The 21,159-nt window shown below is 37.5% G+C and overlaps 1 protein-coding gene across 1 annotated transcript in view; it reads right to left on the reverse strand.

Moving 5' to 3' along the window:
• The window catches only part of LOC134804066 (bestrophin-4), a 95,227-nt gene extending 80,762 nt beyond the window's left edge, over nucleotides 1-14,465 (reverse strand). Inside the window, exon 1 of the mRNA XM_063776963.1 lies at nucleotides 14,059-14,465. Within this exon, the coding sequence (XP_063633033.1) occupies nucleotides 14,059-14,129 (71 nt within the window). The 5' untranslated portion in view covers nucleotides 14,130-14,465. The remainder of the gene's footprint in view (nucleotides 1-14,058) is intronic.
• Nucleotides 14,466-21,159: the final 6,694 nt, after the last annotated feature.

Genomic DNA, 21,159 nt, shown 5'->3' on the forward strand with positions numbered 1-21,159 from the left:
TTTGGAATCGTTAAGATAGCTAAGTAACTGGGTTTACTATTTGGCAATTGACTGCCTCAATTTCGTGGACACATTTTTGACAGTTTGTCTTTGACAAGTTGATATGGTGTTTTTGGCTTTTTGGTGGAAGTTCTATGCTATATTTCTATCTACAGAAAACACCATGAAAAATATCGAAGTCTACTACCCTTTCTCCAAAATTTGTCTGAAAATACGCTGATGGATGACTCAGCTAGGAATATAACGCCTTTTAGTGACGACAATTGATAGATATTGTCAAAACTTACAGGTTTTTAAAACGAGATCCCGAAAAGATGTCCAAGTTTGTGTACTTTATGCGTGCGCGTGTACTTAACGTCGTAGATACACTTGCGTGAATATTAAAGGCATTTTGGGTTAAAATATCTTTTATATTAATTTAGTTATAGGTTATCGGAGGGCGAAATCTCGCAGCAGATAACGTTTGCGTACTTTCGATAGCTTTGTTGAAAGCCCACGAATTAATGTAAACAACGTTTATGGTCTTGGCAAAATCTCCTTGCAGGTTTGTATGCTGCATATTAAAATAATTGGCCCAAGGTCTGACAATATCCTAGAAAACCGTTCGTTTGCATGAGAGAGGCGCTTTATCTCACACGTAATCACCCCAGATCCATAACACATTATAAAATTACATGTGCTTATATCACGCATGTTGTCTATCGGGCAATTGTACAAAAACCACGGGCACTGACGTGTGACGGGCGGGCGTTACAACGTGTTCCATCCAAAGTAAAAACGTACATTTTAATTGGAAGACGCATGCATAATTCTTAATTTTATAGAATTAATTAGGGATACTCACAAATTTTGTTATTGTTTTGGTTGTGGATTGGAAACAATCTGTTTTTGAAGGTTAAGTATATAATTTTATGACTCATGACAAGTTCTATTATATTCTTAATGTAATCCGCGTACCTAATATCACCTATATGAATTTGTGTTTAATAAATAACAAGTTAATATATTAAAGTCTTGTGAAGATTTTATCTTTCTTTTATTTTTATTACTTACTATATAAAATAGTTTCTAGGTCGTTTGTCCCATTGTCTTGTCCGACAGGTTTGACGAAGAAACTATATACTCTATCTATTTCAGCGAAAATACTCGCATTAATAACCCTGGAATCGTGATTGCTAATGTTCTACGTGTACTTATCTTACACCTATTTTGTGATAGAAAGATGGTTTTTAATTATCCATTTGGTTTTCTACATTAGCGCCAGCAGAATAAAGTTCAAACAGTAAAATAACTTACAAAAGTAATATAAATAAAAGATATAATAAACATGTACCTGTCAATCATAAATGTTGGGATTACCTAGGCATACACATAGGTACATGTTTATATTTTCGTTCCACGAAATTGTTCCTAGATGATAAAAATATGAAGTGTGTAAATTCAAATCAATAAATATCATATGTATTTTTAAACCGTATATAAATTTGGAACAATCAATTCACATCTGAAAGCACTACATTATTTATAACAACCACGCATAGCTGACAAATTCAAAGTCAAAATATATGACACGTATCGAAGAGCGTAATTTTCACATAATATTTTATTGGATTATATCACACCTAACCGATTCCTTTAAATAACATGTTTTATTTATGATGTGACTTTCTAAATAAGAATTAAGAAAGGCTTATTATTAACCGGGCAACTAAAATATTAAACAGGAACTTTCACTGGGCATATAATAATATAATTTGGCTGTGCATTAATATTTTAGCACCAATCAATTTATATTAGCCTCAAATTTAAGCACCATATTATTAAAAAACTGGCAGCAAAATGAAGCCACCCAAAAAAATTATAGGGAACTTGAATTGATAGGTTGGCGTCTAAAATAATAAGTTGGCAATTAATATTGTAAAGCGATCATAAAATTTGGTTGTTTATATATTTTATACATAAACAGAATACCTAAGATACCTATATAAGTACATAAGCTTTAAATACTCCATTTTTAAATAATTTAAATTTAAACATATGCATACCTAGTACTTTAAATTGTCAAATTTCCTAATCCACAAAACGCCACAAATTTATTTACGTATTATACTTACTATACTTATAGTCGAAATTCCTAATCATGAAACACCTAATGGCCATTATACCATTAGGTCTTTAAATTTTTAATTACTAATTTCAATAGTTACCACTGTGTTCTGCCAGAGTCAGTAGATAGGTGCGACGACGAGCGAAGCGAGGAGGAGCGTGTTAGGTTGACCGTGTAGTGACCGAACAAAATATTTTAAAAGAACTTCATTTTTTAATTAATAGATATCCGTTTTATTTTTAAAATGCGCTTGATAAATAGTCTCCGATATAATAATTCAGTTGCCAAATAAATATTTGGTACCTGCCTAAAAATAAACAAAAGCTGTAACGGCATTAAAATACAACTCATATTGATATATTTTAAGGCTCCGTTTTAGTTGCCAAACTATTAATTTTAGTACCCATTTCTATTATTTTAAACTACCCAAATTCGATTAATTAGTTGACCGGTTAAGGCGACGGTAGCGGTGGGTAAAATATCAGATTCTGTCAATTTACCCCATTTCACACACAAGCGCACTTCACGCACACTACCTCACTTTACTGGGACAGGTCAGTGACCCATCTTGTTTTTTTAAGATTGGACTTTTAGTTTAGTATTGACCACTAGCCTCCTTTGAGGGTAAAAGCGTTCCATTTAAAGATGAAAGAGAAACAATGCATTTAATCTTGCTTTCCTTGTCTGTTCATGTCACACGTGACGTACCTATTTAATTCATTTGATTGTTGACTGTTTTACTACCTAATATTGCTTTGTCGAGATACGCGTTTTGTACAATTAAAGCGAATAAAACAAGATGTCATTAAGTCAGATGTAAAATGATATTTACTACTCTATACGGTTTTTCATAAGGTGCAAAATCCATTCAATAGGAATTTAATTAAATAAAGTTTCGGCAGGGTGGCAATTCCATTTTGGCGGATAAAGCGAAACAGAATAGTTCTATCGAACCTGCTTACAAATTTTCACGAGAATCAGTTGAGAAATGTGATCTGCAAAGGAGAACATACAAAAGCATTTTTGCCCAAGCTGAAACGGAGACCTTTGCTAACGCTCGGCCAATGATGGTTTAGGTACACCTATAAAAAATGGTTGTCCCTGCTGTAATTTTAATATCTTTATATTTCAACCGGTATAGTTTTATTTTACCTTAAAAATAATCGGTATCGCTAAACAATAGCGGTACCTTACTACTTATACGTTCACGAAATCGGTATCTGCATAACTTGATTGTTAGTAAACTAACCTGGAAAATAATCTCAAAATCACCGAAACATTTATGTACAGTCACCTGCAATAATATGTTACGTCATTAGCGCCAACTTTGCCTCCAGGGAAACTTTGCCCAAAACGACAATTTTAAAAAATTCGTTAATGTAGAAAAATTGATAATAGTTATGGCCACCCGGCTGTTTTTAGTAGAAAATAGGTTATATTTCTGACAAAGTATATGCCAAACTTGTGCATAACTTGACTTGGGAATTTTGAGCGTGTTGTCTAATATATTTCGGCGGGCAAAAAAATTATAAATAATGAATGCAAGTAGAAAAAATTGAGAACCCTTTGACAAATATTTCCGGGTTTCAGTTATAACACATGAAGCAATGATTATGTCTATTGAGATTTAAACTAAAAAGGCCTAAATACACAAAAGTTTTAGCGGTGGGCAAAGTAATCCGGTAATTTGGCAATTTTGGCATCCATACCAATATTGCCCACCACCAAAATCGGATTAGGGTTGTCACTTTCATCTAATTTACCCAACTTCGCAAGTAAAAGAAGGTTGTGTTTGTACACTAAAATAAGTTTATAAATATATACTGTATTTAATTTGTCTTATTATCCTTTATTTAGATATTTTATCCCGTTAACGAATGAAAACACAACAAGAATCATATTTTTCGCCATTAAACTATTGTAACAGATTTTCTCAAAAGTGACGACCCTAGCCTTTGTAAAATGCTTAGACGAGCCTTATTTGGAAATGGGCAAAAACGGGTAGGCAACATTGCCCAGCAAATTTATTTAAAAGTTTTTACACTTATCGCTAAGTTATTAACAGAGAATGGTAGGATTGCCCAAAACCTTTAAGTGATACTTAGACATCATCATCATACGAGCTGTATTTGAATACCAAATTGACGTGGGCAATGTTGGCGAAAACCCCGGATATTTTTATATTTTTATTATTTGCCCGCTTTCTAAAACGCAAAAAAATGGGTAAAAACACGATAAAAAATTTTTTTCGTCACATAAACTGATGCGTTTGATCACAATGGACGTGCTGAGCAAAAAAAAGTCATATGATGTAATTTTTTTTGAGAAATTCGTGTTTAAATAAAAAAGCGGGCAAAGTTGGTGATAATGAGTAATGACGGTACCTACTCTTCGAAGGCCACAAAAATATGTGACATGCTCTTATGGTTCTACAAATAAGACCGTGTCAGATATTTTTGCGGCCTTCGTTGTGTAACATAAATTGCAGGTGACTGTACATTTGGAATAATTATTTTATTTAGTTTCAACGAAAGTTTCAAGTTTAGTACGAAAATACTTCAGATATGCAATATGCACAAAATGTAGACCTAATCGAAATAAAACATTGCTTTTTATAGTAAATTTATAAAACATTCGATACATAGGTATACATAACAATAACCAGGCCACAGCGCTAATTGGCCTGTAAGCTTCATCTCGGTCTCCAAAGCCGCAAAAACTTGGTAGTACTTAGTGCTGGTCTAGCCGTTATTTTTTCTTGAAGATTTTCAGAGAACAGAACGAACGGCATAATCATAATAATTTATTCGTTGCAATCCATGGTATTACAGATCTAGGTACAAGACTTTCAGGTATTACTTATACGAATTACATAACTCTTCCTGTTAATAGGCAATATTTTAAGATAAAAAGTTCTATAATATAATACAAGATTACAGTTGTCATCAAAATTCATTGACATACAGAAGTCAAATACGTTTTTAAAATGACGCAAAATGATACCAGCATAATAAAAATTGATCCCAATCAGTAAAGATGAGTCTTTAAACTTTTTTCATTTTAAGCGAGTTTTGAAGGAACATAATACTTAAATTCGACTGTAATCCTATTGTTTTAAGATAGTTTACTGCGGTTTTCAACAATAATGACCCGTAAATAACAGAAAATCAAATTTAAATGAAACGCGAGCTGATATTTATGTACCCTATTTTTTTTAATACAATTTATCTACTGGTATGCTTTCTCGTGTGCGTATATGATTTAATGTCAATATAATTGTCAAAAGCAAGAAAATCAAGCTGTCATTTTCATTTGAAGAAGTACACGTGTGCTCCGGTGTAGCCCCAACGGGCATCTGACTTGAAGAAGAATTTTGAGTGATGTCGTCAATGTATGGAAATTGTTCGAAAGTTTACATTTGAGATTTAATTTCTGTGTTGTCTTTGTGAGTAAAAATATAAATCGATAATAAATTGGTAGCTGAATTATCTAGCTTCCAAAATCATACAAATAATTCAATTACTGTCAAAGACCAAATTGTTTTGCTTCTGTCTCAAACGGAACTCCATATTTTGATTTTTTGATACTTTTAGTGTCGATTTGTAGAGAATAACAGCAAATTAAAAATATAATGGCATGAAGAGTCGGTACACGGTTTCTTCGTGAATAAATTTACGTGTAATTTAATGCAATTATTAAACATTTCTTAAACAAATTATGGTTACAAAGTGAGGTCTAAATCGAAAACGTCATATACCGGCCCCTTAAATACGTGCCATTAATAAATAAGATTTACAATCGTAAACCGCTTCCTTCCTACGAGAGAATGTGAGCACTGTTGATGTTGTTTCTTACTTTCGTTTCCTAATCTAATCGATATAAAATAAATTATCGAATAAGTGTTTACTCGCAGTCTTTTACACTTCGTCACTTGTTGCAAAAGTTAAGTAATTACATGGATGAGCGTGTTAACTTTACATCCTAGGCCCTAACGTTATCCTAGGCCCAAGGAGGGGTCCTGGAGAGTGCTTGAAAAGTGAGAGAGATAAACCATCGATCTATTTATTTTTATTGAATGAACTAATAATACGACGCTATTAACTGGATCAATGGCTGTAACATTATTTTTTGCGCATACCTATTTCAATAAAATCCTTAAACTCCATCCGTCGGTTCTAATTTCCCTGGATAACCCTTCATGTGCAAATGGGAGGGTTTATGGCATATTCTAACGCTAATAGGCATGTCATTGTAGTAATTTATTAGCTTAGAAAAAATATATATAAAAATCCCTAATAAGTCCCTTTCTAAGAAAGTAGGTACTACTTCTAATAGCATACATTAAGTTTGCATAGTCACAGAGATACTACACAATCAACGTTGTCGTATTGTTTGACGAACGTTGAACGAATTACAAATATTATGAGCTGTCGATATCAAATATACATAATGTGTGTATACATTTTCTACCGTAACACAATAGGATAATGTGCAACTGTATTAATGTAATCGTTGACGCCGGCTACCGGCTATCTAGTGAGCATAATGTATGGTCAACATACAAACTTCTACCCCCCACCGCACCATTTTTCTGCAGGCTCATCATAACATTGAACTCTTGACATCTGTAAAGTTCAAATTAAAAATAGTATTTTATACAATCGTGATATAATAGAGAGTTTTTCAGTCGAGTACCGTGTTTAGGCAACGAAGCTTGCTGAGTTGCCTAAGTAAGGTACGAGATTGAAAAGCTTGATTATATCACTATTGTATACAATACTTTTTCTACTAGTCAACAAAAATAATACTTTAAACTAGTAGAATCATACAAACAAACCAAACCAAAAGTATATAGCTAAGATTCGCGAGCAGCCGTGATACCTTCATACTGGTACGCGACCCGGCCGCCGCGCCCCGCGCCCTACGGCGAGCTGGTCAACGACACCTTCTCGTAACTCATGAGGCCCTGGTACTTGCTCCGCGGTAAATTCAATTTTTAGACAGTTGTTTTCTCGATTTTGGCCACCGTAGCCTATGGAGACTAACAAGCAACACTAAGTGGTTTTCGTAGTCTATGGATGTTGCTATATTAAGGGTGTCACATGCGCGTTTCTGACTTATGAACCAATTGTTTCTACTGTACAACCTAAAATAATTAATTTGAGCTATGGTTTTGTTTCGTCCTTTTTGATCGCGGCGAGCTGTGATTGGTCAATTTCATTATAGTTGACTAAACTGTATCGATATGAATATTATAGTTGAGTTGGGAGCCCATCCATTAAAAATACCCAATTGCAGTTTGGTATAAGAAATCTTAATTCAAGAATTACAGTCGACTAGTAGAAAAAATATACAGGCGTACGTTAGGTTAGGTTAGGTAGCTTCAGATGCCCGAAGGGCAAACTGACTAGAAATAGGAGCCCCGCGTAGCGGCCGTAGCGGGGCTCCGTCAACTCAGGGTAAGAAGGAAATGTTCTCGGAAATATTGATTTTCAATATATTGTAATTAGGCTTTTTGAACGTAGGTAGCTATTTTGAGCACTAGACATAAAAATAAAATAAAATAAATATTATACGACATTACTTACACAAATTGACTAAGCCCCACGGTAAGCTCAAGAAGGCTTGTGTTGTGGGTACTCGTACTCAGACAACGATATATATAAATACTTAAATACATAGAAAACAACCATGACTCGGGAACAAATATCTGCATCAACATACAAATAAATGCCCTTACCAGGATTCGAACCCGGGACCATCAGCTTCATAGGCAGGGTCACTACCCACTAGGCCAGACCGGTCGTCAAAACATAGACATATTGACTTTCAAAGAATTGTCCTTAGGCATTTTGTACAAAGGAATATTTATTTTGAAAATGAGATCGTTCGATTAAAAGTGTATTAGGACATGCATCTTTAGGAATTTCGTACATTAGACATTTTAATTTTCAATCAAAACGTTCTGTCTTTAGGATTTTCATACTTAGGAAATTTGATTTTAGAAATTATGCTACATAACCATTAATTATTATCTACTCAACTGACAAGAGAGTTGAGGCTACAATGAAGTTCCCAAAATACGTTTCAGTAGATGCATGAGAAATCATAAGTAAAAGTAAATATTGTGAATAAGTCTTGAATTGTTATCACCAAATGTTTATTAAACTTAGATTGACTCTACAATACAATACAAATCATCTTTATTGCACAACCTCAATAAAAACATTCACAGAGAAACATACATAATACATGAAGACAGAGGCAACAAAAGGCGGTCTTATCGCTAAAGAGCGATCTCTTCCAGACAACCTTTAGGTAGTGGAGAAATGATAATATTAATTAAACTATTTAGGAGGTCTCTACCTACATTTACTATATTTTTATGGCTTTGTCGTCGTATAATTTATTTACTATCTACCCCACTACCCTAACCCTCTAGTTCATACGAAGCCATATATGGCAGTTATAACATTGAACTCTTAACATCTGTAAAGTACAAATTAAAAATAATATATATTTTTATGACATGCATTGCAGTGGACAAGGGGTAATGTAAGGTAAAATAATTAATTACGTTTAAAGTAATAAAGTTTATTTTGGATGGAACAGAGAAGCACTAAACTTGTTCCTTTTGCCCCATCGGCCGTTTTGCCGTTATACCTGCTTGCCTCTTACCAGTCTTACCCCACATTACCTACATATATGTACGGTTTGCAATCATAGTTATGTGTTAGATAACAACTTATTAAGGTGCTTACCTGTGATGCGGTTACGGCAAGCAATAAACAAACGGTCGTTATCATTAAAGCTTATTTCCTAATGTTCGGTCGTAAACGTTACAGATCGATTCACCAGAAATGGCCTGAATTGAATGAGTTAAACGAATAACATTCATTGTATGAGTGTGTGACTGTCCTGTTAGATCCCTTCAGACGTGCTAGCATGAGTTGCGTTCTCCCGCGCGACCCCACACATCCTTAGGTTAGCGCGACTTCAAGTATGGACTCGCGTGCGAGAATGCAACTTATGCTAGACCGCCAGGTAGGCCTAGCACAGGAGGGGCGCGACAGTATCTCGTCCGCGAGATAGACTACCCGTCTTTTTTTAACTATAAATTAAACAGTCGAGAGATAGTCTATCTCGCAGGCGAGATTTTATCATCTACCATTGACGTAATTATTGCTGTCACGTTCTCACGCGGGTAAGAGCGAAAGTGACACTCGAAACGATAAACGACAAAAGCGTAACCAACAATCAAAAGCCTAACTGCATATTATATTTAGACTATGATGTGCCGCCGGTAAGTTTCCTAAATTACGAAATGTTTCAAAATTTCCATTTCCAAAATGAAATTTCCTTTTTTTTTAGTGCATACTTAATTCTTTTTCCAAAGATTTTGGGAAATTGGTGTATCTTGGACATCTGTACCTAATTGTGACTGGTATGGTTATAGTACCTATACCTACTTATAGTTATTAGATGCCACTCACTCCCTATTTTGTCACTTATTTGACCCCAGTTACTTATGGGTGAACGACCAATAGACACACCCCAGGCATAAAGTATGGAACCCCTTACTTACATGACAATAAAAAACTGTGATTTTCATACGATGGATTTTATACTATTCATTGACAATTAGAAAACAAAATATTTAGTAACAATACCACATTTTAACAGTAAATAATTAAAAGTCTGGTTACGATAATTGCCAGTTCAACATTTTATAAGGGACTTGAAAAGCGTGATGTGTAACTTTTTCCTACTTTTGGCTTAGGATGTACTTCCTTATTTCGTTGCCCGAAACAAGTTACGTAAGTATCAACCAATAATAGTCAGGTGTAAAAATATGGGTACACTCATCATACTCAAAAATATGTCACATAGCTATTATGTCAGCAAATTGAGAACTATATGGGACATATTTTTGAGCAAGATGTTTGTACCCATATTTTTACACTTGACTGTACCTAAATCACTTTCGTGATGTTTCTTGAGAATAGTTTTTATAGGTTTAAGCAATTATTCACTATTTTTATATTCTTGTAATTAAAGGCTTCGTCACACAGGCGCGTTTTGCGGGCGACGCGTGAGCGGGGCGCGCCGCTTTTACACATATAAAACGCTCACGCCGCCAAACGCCGCGCTCACGCCCCGCCCGGAAAACGCGCCTGTGTGACGGAACCTTTAAGGGCCACTTGCACCATGCCACTAACCCGGGGTTAAGCGGTTAAACTGTTAACCCAGTGTCAAATTGTACTGGTAACTCCAGGTTTAACCGGTTAACCCGGGTTAGTGAAATGGTGCAAGTGGCGCTAAGTAGGGTAAATTAACCTTGTCGATTCTTTGCTTTATCGGTAAGAATATCTATTAGCCATCATTAAAATGGTTAGATCATTCAAAGATTTTTATCATCTTTAACATAGAAAGATTGATTGATTGTATTACATTAAAGTCTGTGTAAAATGTGTACTTTGTAACACCACAAAACATACGGACATATATGGCGACGTAAAGCGTCATCTTCTTCAGCTGTCCGATTGGGTGCACGATTTTTTGTTGGTAAATGTATTTGGCTGCTGTGTCATACACATTTTATTGTATGCTAAAGTCGTCTTTCCTGTATACATTGCAAAGTTAAGAAAATCAAAAGCTAATTTTTACGTTGCACCCTTATAGGCAATTGTAATGTCTACAGAAGAGACCTTTTTCTAAATATTTGCTGACCCTGCTGCTGTACTGTATCCCGAGTCTATGCCAGTTTAGTCTAAAACATCCGGATTTAAAAATAAGCGAGGACTCAATCCCAACGGTTATAAGCGGAAAAAAAAAACTAGTGCTCGCCCTGTATGGACGTGGTACGGACGAAGTATTTTCCCGTGGCCATGATCAGGCATGCAGAGGCTAATCGTCGCACATGAGCCCACATTGCGATAGGCTTCCTACAGTCGGAATACGAAATTAGAAGCCGTCAAAATTTGTACACGCGACCTTACAGGAGCCTTGTGAGGACGTTCGCTAATTACTGATTTCGGTCGACCTCCGGGGTGAGCACAGGGTTGTCTAATAGTTCTTAGACAGAAAAAGTAAAAAATCTGGGGACCATATTACACACATCGACTTGCCCGATAGCCCAAAACCACAAAACTAAGCAAAGATTGCATGATAGATATGGAAATATATGAAAACGTGATACAAAATCGCATGCCTAAGAAGGCTGTCATACGACTGTGGCATGGTGACATAAGGCAAACCACGAAGTCCTATTTTTTCTAGAAAACGCTGACCAGAAATCTCTGATTCTACTTATTAAAACTTGTCTTCATTCCAAAATAGTTTTTTTATGAATATTGACCCAAAACCCCCTAGCAATTGCAATAGCATCGGTTGGCTGTAGCAAAACCTACTTATAGTTCGTTTTTTTTAGCATTAGAAAGAACTTCGCAGAAGTAAGCTTGTGGTTCCAAATCCAGCACTTTCAGCGGTAATAATTTGCTACATTAGATAATTCAATAATTATTAACAATTAAAGAGCCTGATAAAAACTGCACGCTTGCTTCTGTGGAGTTCTATCTAATGCTAAAAAAAACGAACTATAGGTATAAGCTCATTTTCTACGGTCTGTACGGCCTTACGTTACACAACTCAAATTAAAGATATGTTTTGGTTGTTTCTTTTCTTTCCATTGAGCTAATTCTTTAATCATGTATGATTTAATTTCGTTTAGACTCAACCATTGGAACATCAAGTATATTAGGTAAGAAGGTACCTATTTCCGTATGAATATTACATTTGCCCTTGATTTGTAAAACTCCCATCTCTGAACTTTTTTTTTAATGATATAAGTACATAGTTTAGCGATTAGTAACACCAGAAGAGTTGTAATTGCGTTGCCGGCCTTAAGATGGGAGTATGTACCTACGCTATTTTCTTGCCTTATTTTCTCACACCCTTAAAACTGCAGAGTAGAATAAAATTAAAATGTTCTCTTTCTAAAGCTCTGCTTTATGTTTTAATTTAACCCTTTAACTATATTCAATTAAGGAACTACTTAAGATTCAATTCGACATTTTTATCTTTCACTGAAAGGATCTAGTACAATCCAGGACATTCCCGGTGAACCACATTAGGGGAAAAATCGTTTAAACGTCTTGCAGACTGTCAGGCGATATCATAAAAGTGATGGCCAATAGCATGGCACTTAAAAATGTGGATGTTGAAAAAAAAGGTTAGCTCAGGTAAAGTTTATTGCCGTCCATTGTCCATTGTGACAGCCGCGGCATTTGCAAACTAAGATTGATTGTTTTTACGGGGAGGCGAAGCTTAGCCTAAACAACAACAACTAATAAACTGTCCTTCCTACCTAGTACCTATTGTTTGTCTAATTATTAGGTACCTTTTCATTATTAAGATAAATAATCCTAAATGCATCGTAATTGGTTATCTCTATGGGAGGCGGAGTTTAGCTGGCTCGTAAGGATCGAGGCAAAATAATTCTGAAGTGGTTCACCGGGAATGTCCTCAATTGTACGTACTGGAATCCTCTTCAAATATATCTTATTATACTGTACAAAAAGTACAAACTCCGAGTTAATATTTGAGTTAACATGTTTTCTCTGTATCCTTGCAACACGGATAATGAATAGGCACATTGGTAGGTCAGTTTTATATACATAGTTCCTGTTTCACATGTGAACGGAAACGAGATACAAATCTAAGGATTAATCTGTGCATTTGACTGTGCATATTATGTTATCACAGTCCGCAAGTCAGGTAGGTACAGTCACCTGCAATATAATTACACAACGAAGGTCGTAAAAAATATCTGACACGATTTTATTTGTAGAGCCATAAGAGCGTGTCACATATTTTTGCGGCCTTCAAAGAGTGTCAGAAAACCTTTAAAACTCCATGTAACTGAAATTGAGGTCACGTATTATTGACTGACGTCGTGTTCCTGTTATGTGGTACACATATTTATTGCCATTCAATTTATTTTCATTGTCACTTATTTCTGTTACCGTTTCACGTTAGAAACGGCAGAACACATTAGGCGACCAGTCATTTACAGATAACGGTCGCGACCAAATATGCACGTGCTAATACTCGGATAAATATTTGTTTACTTCTGCGTTGCCTTTAATAAGAACAACTGGAATCACACTGATGGCCATAGAGCAAGGGTGTCAGATCGCATATTGTGCATATAACGGCGAGTAAGTTGTATGTTATTGAATTTATTGATATAAGTACCTACTGTACCTAGGTAGCCGTCGACGCAAGTAGACTTAGGCATGTACCGTGATTTAATAACATTACTCATTGGCGGTTGCAGTTGATTAAATACTTTTAGCAGCGTAGGTAGTAGCCAATAGGTAAGACTAGTCACATCACATGTAATTACTCAACGTATGATTTGTGTCAAGCAAAATTAGCGACCTATAACTACGGTCGCAAGATCATGCCCGTTACCGAGAACTATCGAATAAAGTGTTTAATCGATCGTTGTGTGCGTCAGAGATACTTTCGCCACCTTTCGTTGTCAGGGCCGAGCCCGTCTGTCACTGTCGCGCGGCTGTGACCCAACTACTTACCAAAATACATTTTATACATTCATCAACGATCAAGGCCGATGAATGAAGACCTGTTGCTACCGTCTCGACTTTTGATCGCGACGAAGTAACCTGAGCACCTCGGTGTTGTTGTGTACTACAATTAAACACGAATGTCGCATCGCGTTCGCGACACAATAGCGCGGCTGTGGGTCGGAAAGGTGCTATTGTCACGGTTTAACATGTGGCCACGGACGATCGGCGGAGTTTCGACACGAGCAGCTCGTGGACTGGCTCCGCCGGCTCGAACAGCTGTTTCGCAGGGCTCGGCTCGAGCGCCTCAGCTGGCTCGCTCGCTCCGCCCGCTCCCGACCTCTCTGTACAATAACTACTCACTTGCAAAGGATCCTCCAGAAACATCCGAAACTGCTGCCGTTTGGTACCTCGCCGGCATATGATACAGTCATATCGTATTTAACTTAACAACACTATATTAATATTTATGTATACACAACACACACGTTTTGTTGGCGCGAGCTTGAAACGAAACACACACGGAAAATTAAATACGTTTTAGAAAGTAATAAAAAAAGTTTGTTGACTTTAGTTACTAGGGAAGACGAAGGGAAGTTATTAGCTAGAGAGTGCGGCACGCGGTTGTTTTGTCACATTCTGGTGATGTGTTGTGTACTCGACCTTCCCCGAATTGTTGGAACGCATGAAGGGAGCGCGTGCGACACCACCGCTCGCGGAGCAGTGACAACTGTGACTGATGTTGATGTATACTGGTTGGTGTACTGGCTCGCGGCCGTTCATGCGTGTAACGAGCTCGGAGCGCGGCGCGGACGCCGCAGCGCTCGCGCGCTCGCTCCTTCCACGTGCCCGTACTTCTCGCTAGATGGCGCCCCCCTAAAGCCTTAGCCGCCTTTAGCTGTATGCATTGTATTGATTGTATGCACCAACTGACTGCATTGTATGCACCAACCAACGGGTGACGCGCGGGTCGCCGGGCGGCATGGAAGTGATTACACTCATGACGAGGTCAGCGAAACCTATTGTTCAACGCGTCATTATTTCTTCTAGAATCTCATTAAAGGAGAAGCTTTTATGGCATCGGTATGAATCGTGCTACTAGAGCTGATCACTGTATATAGTCTGGTATATTATCATATATTATAATTCCGTACACGGCGGGAAGAAGTTGATATCTGGCGGGAAAAAATTTGAACCTTATGTAATTTTATTTTGAGTTCAAATTCCTTCAGTAGAATATCTCGAGTTATCAACTTCTTCCCGCCGTGTACGGAATTGATACCTAAATATCTGGGAGACCGAGCTTTGTTCGGAAAATATTAAAAAAAACTCAAAAATGCGCGTTTTCCCAGAGATAAAACTTAGCTAGATCGATTTTTCGCCCCCGAAAACCCCCATAAAGAAAATTTTATCATAATCGTTAGAGCCGTTTCCGAGATCCCCGAAATCACGGAAGAAAGAATGAGCGCGCCGAATACTTCTTTGTTTTGTGGCCGAAATATATACAAAATTACAAATAAATAGAAATACAAGAATGAGGAGGTACCATAGATATAATATACTTAAAGATTACGTCTAAGCGAGCTGTCACTGAGACCACTTTCCACTTTTGTTTAGTGTACGATTAACAATGTCACTCCACCTTGCTGTAGCCACGTCGATAAAGTCATATCGATAACATATCGACATTTCTTGCAATTTTAATTTTACTTCAAAGGTTTAACCTCAGACTAATAACGCATAGACAGATAGTCCCCATACGGCTAACCTGCCAAAAGTGAAGCCGAAACACGATCGATGTGTGCGTGGGAGGCTCGTGTTTTACCAAGGCCCCAACGTTTTCTGTTCACTTTGGCGGCGCAGCAACTAGTATCACTTTTCTCTCCTCGCTCTTTTAAAAATGCCATTTGTCAAAAAAGGACAACCATACTGTTGACAAGATGAACTTCAAATCAAAGTGTTACCTTTTTTGGTGCATCCAGGCTGTGTATGCGTGCATAAAAACGTGTATGTGTGGTGTGCTCTTTTAGGGATGTAAAAAGTCGATTTTAATCATATTATATATCGACAAACGCTACACAGCGAAACGAAATAGCTATTAATTGAAGCTTCAATATCTTCGTTAAACATAAACATAATTGAAATGCTAATGAATAATAAATATATTAGAATATAATAAAAGAATTCAATTATTGCGGAACACATATTTTAGTAGGTATTTATGTATTTTAATTAAATATCTGAACTTTCCCTTGGTTCCCTGCTGGGGTGTGACGATAAAATTGTGATCTGATAACCACAATAAAGAATAAAAGCAGAAATGTCGATAGTTTATCGATATGACTTTATCGACATGGCTACAGCAAGGTGGTGTTAAATTGTTAACCGTCGTACACTAAACAAAAGTGGTAACAGTGATAGCTCGCTGAGACGGAATCTCGATATATTATAAATCTATGTGTTTTACGCTCAGCAACACACACATAATTATATACAAAACGTGTTGCCAGTATATAGATATTTCCCTCAAAATGGGGGATTTAACAACATCCTTAACACTTGGTTATTAATAATTTGTGTGTAGATTTGTTTAAGTAGCAAAAGCAAGGATTTTTTGCATTTTTGTCCTTTGTGAAATAATATTTTTTTATTTAAAATGTGCATAAAATCATAAAAAAATACTACATAATTTGAAATAAGATAATGAAATATTTAAAAATACATATTTTTTTTATAATTATACAACGAAATTCAATTAAGTGTAAGGTTTACTCGGGTAATTCCGAATGCCGTAAACTGTCGGATAGTTCCGAAAAGAGACTTTTATTATGATGGAATTAAGGGTGATTTTCATCTGAATTTCGGATTTATCCGACATTCGGTATTACCCGAATACACCTTATTCATTTTAGATTGTAAACGTTATGTCCCATTTTGAGGAAAAAATATTCACTACACTGGCAACATTTATAAGAAATGGCGGCTGACGAAATTTTGGATTTTTGTAGTTACGATTTAGATGATATGAATGTTATCGTTGTTTAGCCACCGGTACCAAAATACACAAAGGCCCATTGTTAGGCGTCAGGCCACAGTAGATATGAGCGCCGCGCCGGCGCGCCGCCGCCGCCGACGCTGCGCTATCGGCGTGGCATCGGCGTGACCTTGTTAGGTACTACTACTTTCAGAATCAGATAATATACATTTTAACTAGTTTAGATCATTAACGGTGCCACTTGGAATAGCTTATAGACATTCAAAAGGTATTTTAGGCCCATATCATTCAAAAATATCGAAGATAAATTCAAACTTTTCTGTCTAGTAACCGCGCTACTAGTTTTAGGACAACGAAATTACAAATTTTGCCAGCTGGTTAGCTCATCCGACATTTACCGTGAAATTAATCATTGCAAGCATGGTCGAATGTTTTTAAAAGGTGTAAAAAGTAGGGATGTACGGACTAGTCGGGAAAGCCGACTATCCGGCCACATTTGTAGTCGGCAAAAATGGCCGTTTAGTCGGCACTTTATTAGTGAAAGAAAAACAGAAAAAAAAAATCATCAGTCAATATTTACCATATGTTTTATGCCTATTTTACTAAAATAACTATTTAAGCTGCAAACGAAAACGTTTTTTGCATAGATTTGACCGTTTGATCGTTATCGTATGTTGGTGGGCTGGTGTTTTCCTCTATAGGTCAATCTTAACTTTACTGATTCTCGTGTAGTTTCATGTGCAAGTTAAATAATTTTATTACCATTCAGTTTTTTTTAATGGTGGAGCCATGGGGAACTTCATATTAATATTATTGCAAAATTTAGAGACTTAGACAAGGCAGGTTGCTCGTAAAGACGCTGACCACAGGGGATAGGCTCTTAACTGCCGACTACGTACGGGAAATAGAGCCTTGGAAATACCTCCTACAAGCTGTACCTACTGGCAGTCTGCTCAGGATCGCAAAATAAAGGAAATAGAGAAATTGAACGAGGATTCTTGTGATAGGTCTTTGAACCTGTAAAGAACACCTTTTAGCCAAGCTAATCTAATACCCTTAAACGAGCAATTCTTGTTTATTTATTTATATGTACATATATTTATTTATATATATATCGATTACCGATGGTCCTAAAGGCGGTGGGCGCGTGGGGTAGTATCTCGATGTATTACTTCACAGCTAAACCAGTATGCTACCATGCTACCAGTGCATGAAATAAACCTTAGGACTCGTTAACCATACTAGTGCCTACTATATTTCAGAACTAAATGATGAAAAGAACTAATTGCTATTAGAATGTTGACTGGTTAAAATGAGAATGAAAAGATCACATGAAACCGTTCAAATCTTAATTCAAGTCAAGCTAGGCCGGCTCCAACCCTACGCCTCTGACATGAGAAGATTTAGCCCTATATGGACCAGCAACAAACTCAGAGGGACAAATCTTTTCAAAACAACACATAACACATCCTTTCTTTATTTCACAAAAGTAAGCTTCTAATGAAACATAAGAAATCAAAATGACACTTGAAATAAAACACTTAGCTAAATGCTGATTTAAACTTTCACGATTATTAAATCGATGGTTACCTCGCTAGTAAACAGAGCACATGATCTGTGTGACCCTGAATATTTAGAGAGTGAGATGTCGCATATTCAGGAGGTACTAAGGAGGAACGGGTACAAGGTAAAAAAGTGGCAACCCAGACGAAAGGCAACGCGGAAACGTCCTGATGTCTCCAGACAGCCGGCATTTTTGCCGTATGTAAAAGGGGTAACGGATAAAGTTGGCACAGTACTTGGAAAGTACTCTATAAAGACGGTGTACACACCTTTATCCAAAGTAGCAGGGAGCCTAAGGTCACCGAAGGACGTTATTCCGTTCCAGTCACCTGGCGTTTATAAAATAGATTGCAGTTGTGGTAGTTCCTATATCGGAGAAACTAAGCGCACCATAGCAGAAAGAGTTAAGGAACATATCGCAGCTGTCAAAAATCGTCAGGTCAACAAGTCTGCGGTGGCTGAGCATTTGCTGGAGTCAGGACCAAACCACTGGATTGAGCTGCATAACCCTAAAATCCTCTCCACGGATCGCCATTTCTACAGTAGAAAAGTGCGGGAAGCCATTGAAATCAAAAAACATTGCAATTTTAATCGGGACGAGGGTTTTAAGATCTCATCCACATGGAATCCAGTCATTAGTAAATGTAAGCGGAAACGAATATCGACAGTCGATAAATCGAATATCGTTAGTGTTGTGTGTCGACAGAGTGACATCCCTAGTGCGCAAAACGTTCAAACTGATAAACAAGACCAAGTGCGGGTAGTTCGAAAAACTCGCGCGGCTAGAAGATGTTGATGTCAACTTGAGCCAGTCTTCTCCGAGACCACGGGGACAACGCCGTCCTCGAAACGTCGGAGGTAAATCTTAAAACTTAAATACGCGATTAAGTCCCGTTGTGCAGTTTGATAATACTTAGCTAAATGGTTAAAGAACGCGGGATTCTATAAGCTATCAGAATAATCCTTCAGGTATAAACCTTCAGGAACGTAGCGAGTTAGGCACGAGGTTGGCTGACGAGTACGTCCGATCTCTAGCGCGGTCCGATCAAGAAGAACTACCAGCGGCGGAGCCTCTCCGCTCCCGCCTCAGTCAAGTTGGCAAACCTGCTCGACCAGTCTACCAACATACCGACAAAAACGCCAACTCGTGCCTACGCTCACTCGAGAGAAACCTCTCGACGTTCCAAAGCCTTCTACCTGACATCTCAGTTCAACAACACGCCAATAGATGGCGTTACTCTCTACGCAACTTTATTTCAACAATGCGCCAATTGACGGAGTTACTCTCTACACAACTTTATTTATTTTGTTACAACCAAATAATACGTAGCTCAACATTGCTAATCGATTTTATACAGGCCTCTAAAATAATGAACTATAACGCTGCAATACGTCTTTCTGGTGTCAGGGTCCGACATATATATTTCGGGGACCTCGAAAACGGCTTAAACGATTTCGATGAAATTTGCTACATGGGGGTTTTCGGGGGCAATAAATCGATCTAGCTAGGTCTTATCTCTGTTTTTATATGTTTTACGAGCAAAGCTTGGTCTCCCAGATGTTATGATGAATAGCGCAACCAAAGGAGCAAAACTATTGGTTTTCACCTGAACTTATACGAAACTAATGATCCGGCCCACTAGCCGACCGACTAATCGGCCATTCGAGCGCCGATTAGTCGGCTAGTCGGCCAAATCAATAGTCGGTACATCACTAGTAAAAAGGGGTAAATTTCAGATAGGTATTAAGCGTGAAAACGTCCAAAGGTCCGGCCGTTGGGTTAGCACGAAAGGGCGTCGGAAACAAACGGGTCTCATTTAAACTTGGCCATTGTTCAAATTTCAAGCTTTGCGAGAGCATTGAAAGATTGATCTGCGAGAGATCGCAGCTCAATCTTTGGCCTCGCATCGCTCGCATGGAAGTATGCCGCTATCTGAACCTACAAGTTTTCGGCTCTGTTTGGAGCTCAACTTTCGGCCTCGCTTTTAAAATGCTTGGTCATTGGTTTTTGTCCGATCTTAGCTCCGCTGCAGCATGGCCTTTGGCCTCGCACGGATGCGCCTGCATCTCCAAGTTTTTAACACAATGGCCTCGGTCTTTATCGGCCTATCGGCATTCCTGATGATACAGTCAATCCGCTACTTTTTACTTAGCACAAAAGGGCCTACGCCGGCTAGGGCCTCACCAAGATTATAAGACCGGCTCTGATACCGTGCGATACTGTTTTTACTATATAAAACTATTTTCGAACCTTTATTCAATAAATTATCGTTGAAATTGAAAAATGCACTTATTTTATAACTTTCTTACAGCAAAAACATGTTTTTCCGGTAAAATTTTGGTTTGAATTATATTTCATTAATCAAAGGAGTTTCAAGGCCACGCCGCCGATTCGCCGCCGCCGCCGACCGATTTAGATCGGCGCGCCGCCGCCGGCTTAATGCCTATCGGCGCTCATATCTATTACGATTATGTAAAAATATCACATTAAACTCTATACTTACGTGTGAAATGTAATGTAAGTCAGTTTGTTTTTATGATATGCTGCGTTGTGACACCCATTCACTGCACAAACAACCATTCTTCCTGTGTTTTTGATTTTTAAACGGGAGGTGTACACAAACCGACGTGACCTTGAGTACTGCCAGGGCCGATCGAATACGGTGACACGAGTGCGACGTGACGTCGCACTTGAAATGGCTTCACTAGGGATGTACTGAACACTCAATCTATGCCTTATAAATCTATGGGTTTAACGATAACTAAAATGAACAAAAACGCTTTTATTCTTTATTGTGGTTATCAGATCACAATTTTATCGTCACGCTCCAGCAGGGAACCAAGGGAAAGTTCAGATATTTAATTAAAATACATAAATACCTACTAAAATATGTGTTCCGCAATAA

Source organism: Cydia splendana, chromosome Z (genome assembly GCF_910591565.1).
Source record: "Cydia splendana chromosome Z, ilCydSple1.2, whole genome shotgun sequence".
Lineage (NCBI taxonomy): Eukaryota > Metazoa > Arthropoda > Insecta > Lepidoptera > Tortricidae > Cydia > Cydia splendana.